At 37.2% G+C, this 7,500-nt stretch overlaps 1 protein-coding gene across 9 annotated transcripts in view; it reads left to right on the top strand.

Moving 5' to 3' along the window:
* Positions 1-7,500, top strand: part of LOC122259168 (supervillin) — a 139,877-nt gene that overhangs the window by 69,884 nt on the left and 62,493 nt on the right. For 5 of the 9 annotated variants that reach the window (XM_086543841.1, XM_086543845.1, XM_086543840.1 and 2 more), the window contains 6 exons: positions 1-150; positions 1,611-1,696; positions 1,997-2,026; positions 2,570-2,688; positions 3,555-3,854; positions 5,212-5,367. The exon at positions 1-150 is cut by the window's left edge and continues 43 nt beyond it. In XM_086543841.1, coding sequence (XP_086399967.1) covers positions 1-150; positions 1,611-1,696; positions 1,997-2,026; positions 2,570-2,688; positions 3,555-3,854; positions 5,212-5,367 — 841 coding nt within the window. The remainder of the gene's footprint in view (positions 151-1,610; positions 1,697-1,996; positions 2,027-2,569; positions 2,689-3,554; positions 3,855-5,211; positions 5,368-7,500) is intronic. The other 4 variants (XM_086543842.1, XM_086543846.1, XM_086543843.1 and 1 more) reach the window with 3 other exon arrangements.

Below are 7,500 nucleotides of genomic sequence, written 5' to 3'. Positions count from 1 at the left end.
GCTGTGAGAGGGGAAAGCGCTGAGGCCATCAACGAAGCATTTTTAGACCGTCCAGTGGTAGAGGCCTTCAACAGTGCCATGACCTCCAGCCTCGATTCCACACCTGACACCCCGTCCTCTGTTTCACAGAGAGCTGCATTCTTTGCACAGGTAGATAGGAAAGAGTGAATTATAATATGATGAACCATATGGAGATGTGTTTGTCCCTTTTTTTTTGCCCTGTTGTGTATATGTGTTTATTTCATTTTTTTCTCTTTCCAATTCTTATATACTTTTTTCCCTATTCATATTGATATGATAAGTTACATACTTTATATAGGTTTCTTATAGATTATGGAAATTCATTACTATGGCTTCATTTAAATGTTTAAGACTTCCAAATTGCTGCAAATAGAGATTATATATATAGACAGAAAACTAAATTCTTTTAAAATATCAAATAAAGGAGACATGAATTTACACTATGTTACTGATATTGTTTTCAGTATGAACATGTAGATTTACTATCAGTAATCTCACTTAACTCTTTTACTATTTGGGACATTAATCTATTGACTATCTTATCTTCTTTGTTTTTTTCTCTTTCTTGGATTCTGACTCATAAGAACTAGTGACGGGTGAGATAGCTCTGAAGTAAAGATAGGTGTGCATCAAGGTTCAGAGCTCAGCCCATTGCTGATTGTCATATTGTGGATAAGATGTTAGCAAATGTAGGAAAAGAGTTGATATAATAATTGTTGCACGCAGTCGATTTAGCTGTGATGAATCCATCGCTGGAAGATTTGAGGAGACAACTAAATAAGTAGACACAGGAAATAAAAATCACAGTGAAGAACGGGATTGTTGGCAAAGATTGTGAAAACAAATGACAAAGAAGAGTTCAACGCAGAGAAAGCTGTGGTTGACCCTTGCAATGTATGTGGAACAAGAGTGAAAATTAATTCAATTAAGTGTGAAAGAGAGTGAAGATCTGAGTATGATGAGGGTAAGGGATTGGGAGTATCTGATGGTAAAGGTGTTTTGTTATTTAGGAGACAATAGATAGAACAGGAGGTGCCAAAACAGTGATTGGCAGCATAAGGGCAGTTTAGAGCAAGTGTAGAAATACAAGCAATATGGTGTTCAGGAAAGTAGTGTTATTGAAGTACAAGAGAGAATGGTACAAGGAATGTGAATAGTTCATGCAGTAGACATGTAGCCAGTGAAGGAGACTATTAAAGGAAAATTAGTAGCAATTGAAATTAATATGTTAAGGGTGATTGCAGGTATTAGATCATCAGACAGGGAAAGGAATGAAGAAGTGAGAGGAATCTTTAAAGGTTGACAGAGTAGATGTGAAGGAATGAGTATGTTGAGATGGTATGGGCATATAAAAAAGAAGGGGACAGGAAATGATAAGGGAGGCAGTAGAGGAGGATAGGAGAGTGGGAGGAAATAGACCATGAAAGGTTTGGTAGAAGATCTGAGGGCCAGAGGGCTTCCTTGATGATGCTCATGATCAGTAATGGCGGTCATATCTCAAATGACACAGTCCCTACATACCAGAAAAACAAAACTTAAAATGCTTTTAGATTTTTTAAAGCATTTCTCTCATGCATTTGTCCTTACAGCTGGAGCGTGAACAGAAGAAACCTGCAGATGCAAACTCGGGATCTCGTCCTACACGTTTTGGAAGTAGAAGAGAACGAGGAACAAGGTAGGCGAACTTGGTATTACAGTCTGTGATTATTGAATGTGAAATCAACACCATACTGATTGCTTCCACAGTTCTCAGTTCATACCGATTATTTCTGGAAAATTTGCTCTTAGAAAATATTTTGTTTACCACATATCGAAGTATGGCAATAATATTTTGATTATGACTTTTAGCCATAGATAATTCATGCACTATAGATAAATGAATTGATCATTGTCATTTATTCTTTCATAGTTTTTTTTTACTCTAAACTTCTATAGAATATAGTAAGAGTAACATGAATTTCATGTCATTTCCTAGATGTGACAAGATAGCAAACTTCTTTGAAACGTAAGAGACTAATATATTTTTACAATAAAAGTAGGTGCTTCATGTACAGTAGTACTCTAATGCTCACTTATTTTTCTTGTTATTTCTACCTCCGCAATACTGACGTATTTCACATTTCAAAGTTTGATGATCGTAAAATATCTTTTTGAAGAAATTTATTACACAGCTTACATTAGTATTTTCACTCTTAAGCTACACTTGTAGATTGTATAGCAATATTTGTACACTGTGATCTACTTGCAACATGTAGTAACATATACAATCGTGCGCCATCCTCTTATCACTAGCTGTGTGTTTGTGAAGTGAACTATATTTATCACTGTGTAATATTTCACTAACTTTAGAATAGTTTGCTTCATAGACTACATGCATCAAATGTCAAAAAATGATGGTTACATTTGGTATGCACACTCAAAAGAAGTATTTATTTTTGCAATAAGGTAATTCAATGTCATCTTTTGAAAACCAAATGATAATGGCCGGTCTATCTCTGGATGTCCAAAATCCAAGGGACTCATCATTTACAACCCATTTTCCCTCCAGGCATGCAACCCAACCTGTGACAGAGGATGAGGTGAGTCAGGCAGCAAGAATGGCTGATGCCTCTGACTCTGCATCGGCCTCTCACGACTCAGATTGCACTCCAGCACGAAGAGAATCACGTGAGTTACCATAGAGAGCATTCCTTGAGTTGGAATGTTATAGTGGGCAACCCTGATTTGACTGATTTTGCAAGTCCCATGACAATATGCAGACAGAACTTTCCAGAGGTATCCCCACATGGTGCAGCTATTTCATGCCAACTCGCATTTTGATCTGAAACACTCATTCTGTGATCCTACAAGATCAGTCAGCTTGAGTATCTTTTTTATTGCATGTGCATGTTGTTTTAGGCTTCAGGCCTGCTACTAGCCCTGTGCTATGACATGGCCCTTTAACCATAAATCATACTGTCACTTGATACTGGCGGAATGAAGCTACTACTGCCACCCGCTGCTGCAGTTTCCATATGGCACACCATCACACATTATCCTGTCTTTCAGTTACTGTGTATCATAAAAATACCACTGATTTTTCACATGAAATGTAATTGATATTGGTTATTTGCTCTTTAATTGCGCTCATATATTTTAATTTAGGCTTTATTTAAATTTATTGTCTTGATAAATGACAGTAGCAAGTAAAAGTGAAAGACATGACTGTTAACACAAAACCACAAAGAATTAGGATGAAAATGTACCAATAACAAAACAGATATTGAGAGGAATTTCATATTTCACATAGGTTTTACTAATCCATAATAACATTTTGAGGAGAATGGCTTTACCAAGACTGTGGTAATCCTTAAAGCATATATAGCATTGGAATTATTTCCTATAAAGAATTCTCTTCCCACAATTGGAAAGCCTGACTCTGCCTATCCCTTAACCTTGAGGTATAACTTACGAAAATAAAAAAGGAAAAAGTTCTGTTACACCCCAATCAATCTCCCTCTGCCTGACCTGACCTCATATGCTCCAATAACTAGTGCCATGGATGGGTGGCACCACAGGAGGCTCTAGTAGCAGTCAGGATGAAAAACACAAGACCTTGGACAGTAACAGTGTGGGGGCACGTGTGGCCCTTTGGACCCGCATGTTGGAGGAAGAGCGCAGACCAGCAGCTCTCCCCACCGACAGTGCTCAGGGTCCCCGACGGCGCTCCCGATCCACTCGCTTCAGAACACAGCCAGTTACCATGGAGGAGGTGGCCCATGCACACGCCCTTAACAACCAACAGGCTGTGACCCCCCCAACTGCAGGGACCCCCACTGAGGAGCAGGACCTAGGTACTAACAAGCTCTCCAACCTCATAGTGAAATCCTAATCGTCACTGAAACCTCCGTGCCCATCATATTTTTGAAACCGCTCTTGAGAAATTCATATATGCAAATATATATGTGTGTGTGTATCAGACGAGTGTGATTTTGTTTTATTGCATTTGTTTATTTATTTGATTTATGATTGCCAATTTGCTTATACAAAGTTTTTGCTTCCTTGTCTGATAACAACACAAAAGCTGTTTCAGAATAGAGGTGTAAAATAGCATGATTTGTAGGCTGTTGAATGCTGTGCTTGTTAGCTACCCTACCATGTTTGATCACCACATGTGTATGCTACACACAAAGACTGGAAAACATGGAAGGCTCTTTTTTTTTTGCTAAGCATATTTTGGGGAACTGCATGACTTTATAGAAATAGCCCTATATGTTCTGACCCTGTCAAGAAACAAAAGATTACAATATCTGTCATGTATCTGAATTTTGCACAAACATGATTTATTAAATATAATATCATGTTCATCTCTAATGTCTATGATGTCTTTTTCCTTGATTTTGTTGTCCCTATCATTAGATACTTCTTAGTGTCATCAATTGAAACTCACCTTCACCTTGAGCAGGGAATCAGAATACTCAGATTACTAGGAATGCTTTGTCTGTCATGACATAGCAGTATTATATATTAGGACAAAGGGAATACATGTTTAACATTTGTTGATAAACTGCTGTATTGTTGAAAGATGCAGGCAAAAGAAAACAAAATATGAATTCATAAAACTGATTCAGAGGCAGTTATGTAAATAAGAAAAGAATATATATATATATATATATATATATTAGGACACATATATATATATATATATAATATATATAATATATTTTATATATATATTTCAATATATGGGAGACCAACTACATAAGATTATATGTTTATGTGTCCTAATCTGTCACTATAGACATGATTATTCCAATTTAGTAAACCCAAAATGCTTCAAAAAATGTTATATTGAATTTTGTAGCTATGAAGTGCCTGCCTTAAATTGGTGACCAATCCCTTTGTCTAGACCTGAATATTCTGAAAGATTTTTTGTTATGCACTAAGCTGAAGGCACAAAGGTTGTCATTACATCAATTTTTTTATACATTATAAGATATCAGAGCTATGACTAATTTTCCATATATGTACTACAAAAAACTTGCATTGTTTGATAGCAATTTCAGTAATGACTTACTCTGTGTACCCAGCCCTGTAAAATGTAGACCAAACTACACTTTTTTTTCTGTATGTGAATTTCCTATCTTATCCCAACACTAAAGAAAAAGTTCATAGTACTCAGTTTTGACTGACATTGGATTTTGATGACAGCGAGTGGATTCCGAGCAGCTCGTGAGGCTGTTTTAAGGAACGCTGGGGAGGTCCTCCAGGGCTTGACTCCTGGCTCCTCACCCAGAAGACGAGCGGGCAGTAGGAAGACCTCCTTTAATGAACCTGAGGAGGACAACTCTTCTGATGGAGTGAGAGGTGAGTACACTTTCTGATACTCTGTGGTAATACCAACAACAGTTCTCCTCTTAAAGATATAATTGAGTATATTGTTTTGGTAAAATATGAATGGAAATTTCCCCAAGGCATCATTATCATATCAGACAGTATAGCTCATAGCTGGTGTTCATACTGATCAAGGATAGCAATTTTATTCATATTTACATTTTTTTCATATGATATTTAGTAGCTCCTAGAAAACTTGTTCATATTTTCCCCAACTAAATAGTAGATTTTCTTGCATTAATTGTACCCCCTAAAATTTCCTGCAATACCCTTTAATCTTTAGAAATATTAAAAATTATAAGATACAATAATATTGCTCCCAGCAAACACTCTGCATATTCATAAAAGACTTAATGATGACATATATATGACTTTTATTCTTGATATCTGTGAGGAAACTTTTGTTGGTACAAATTTTATATGTAAATGTAATGATTTTTTTTTAGCTACAAGTTGTCATATAGTGATTTGTTTTTAGATGTTGGCATTTGTTCTTATACAAGGATTACTACTGTTTTATAGGTAAATTTCCAGAAGAGTACCTTCTTATATTTATAACAGTGTTTATACTGATGAGAAATTGTGAAAAACGAAGATTCAAGTCATTTTTTTTTTCTATAAGGCACTGTTTCTAGGATATGCCTTTGTTGGGAATTGGTGGAACTTCTTCCTTATTTGAATTATAACTATAAAGTGAGTTATTGACCGACGGAAAATATGTTCTGGAATTATTGCATTTACATACTGATTGGGATCACAAGATCAAAAAAAAAGTGCAGGAAGTAGAGAGGACTGTTAAGCTACTTGGCTGTGATTTTAGAAGTCAGACTTACTGTCTTCATGGTATTTATTTTGAGTATCAGCTGTTGTAGCTACTTTTGAAGTTACAGGATTCTTTAGCACTTTCAAGATTGTAGTTTAAAAAATTATTTTGTGTTTGGTTTACAGTGTTTTGAGTGAAGATTCGTTATTGGATTTTTAAACATTTATTCAATATAAAGGAAAATCTTTGGTTTCATTTAGACATATATGCCAAGATTAACCAAATGAATAAAACAAATCAGAACACTGAGCAGGTAGCTTATGTAGATACAGCTGTGTTATACACGGACACGTGGGCCAATAGGTTTCAGTAGTAATCAAATGACCTAATTTCCATAATCACATGTGCCGGATAAGAACGTATCATATAATTCCATAATCTCAGGGATTCACACACCGCAACGGCATGTACAAATTAATATGAATGCTTAGATTATGAGATAATATTCGCTTCGGTGTCCGCCATGGCGTTAATTTATTAATAAGCATTTAATCAAGCTAATCACCTTAATTATGATTGATTATCTTAATTGTTTACTTTGGATGTTTATCTCGATCCCACATTTCGGATCAGGATTAACGGTTGTGCAATGACACGATTTACACTTCGGCTTTGATTTGAAGCCTTGGAAGTGAATTACCATGTTTTAATATGCCGAGTTCCCGAATTATGTCAATAGGGGCTTATTGGAGTAGAAAAAAATAAGTCAGTGCTCTGAAAAAGTAAATAGGTGAGTCAGAATGCTTCAATAGTTTCGCAAAAGAGAGAGAGTGAGTGAATGAGTGAGTGAGAGTGAGAGTGAGTGTGAGTGAGTGAGTGAGTGAGTGAGTGAGTGAGTGAGTGAGTGAGTGAGTGTGAGTGAGTGAGTGAGTGAGTGTGAGTGAGTGAGTGAGTGAGTGTGAGTGAGTGAGTGAGTGAATGAGTGAGTGAGTGAGAGTGAGTGAGTGAGAGAGGGAGAGGGAGGGAGAGAGAGGAGGGAGAGAGAGAGAGAGAGAGAGAGAGGGAGAGAGAGAGAGAGAGAGAGAGAGAGAGAGAGAGAGGGAGAGAGAGAGAGAGAGAGAGAGAGAAATGGGGGAGAGAGAGGAGAGAGGGAGAAGAGAGAGAGAGAGAGAGAGAGAGAGAGAGAGAGAGAGAAGAGGGAAGGGGGGGGAGGGGAGAGAGAGAGAGGGAGAGAGAGAGGGGAGAGAGAGAGAGAGAGAGAGGGGGGAGAGAGAGAGGGAGAGAGAGAGAGGGGAGAGAGAGAGGGAGAGAGAGAGAGGGAGAGAGAGAGGGAGAGAGAGAGG

The sequence above is a fragment of the Penaeus japonicus genome, unplaced genomic scaffold (assembly GCF_977035675.1).
Source record: "Penaeus japonicus unplaced genomic scaffold, GWHDUDI00000001_assembly GWHDUDI00000014, whole genome shotgun sequence".
In the NCBI taxonomy this organism is placed as follows: domain Eukaryota; kingdom Metazoa; phylum Arthropoda; class Malacostraca; order Decapoda; family Penaeidae; genus Penaeus; species Penaeus japonicus.
This window is presented reverse-complemented; position numbering and strand designations above follow the sequence as displayed.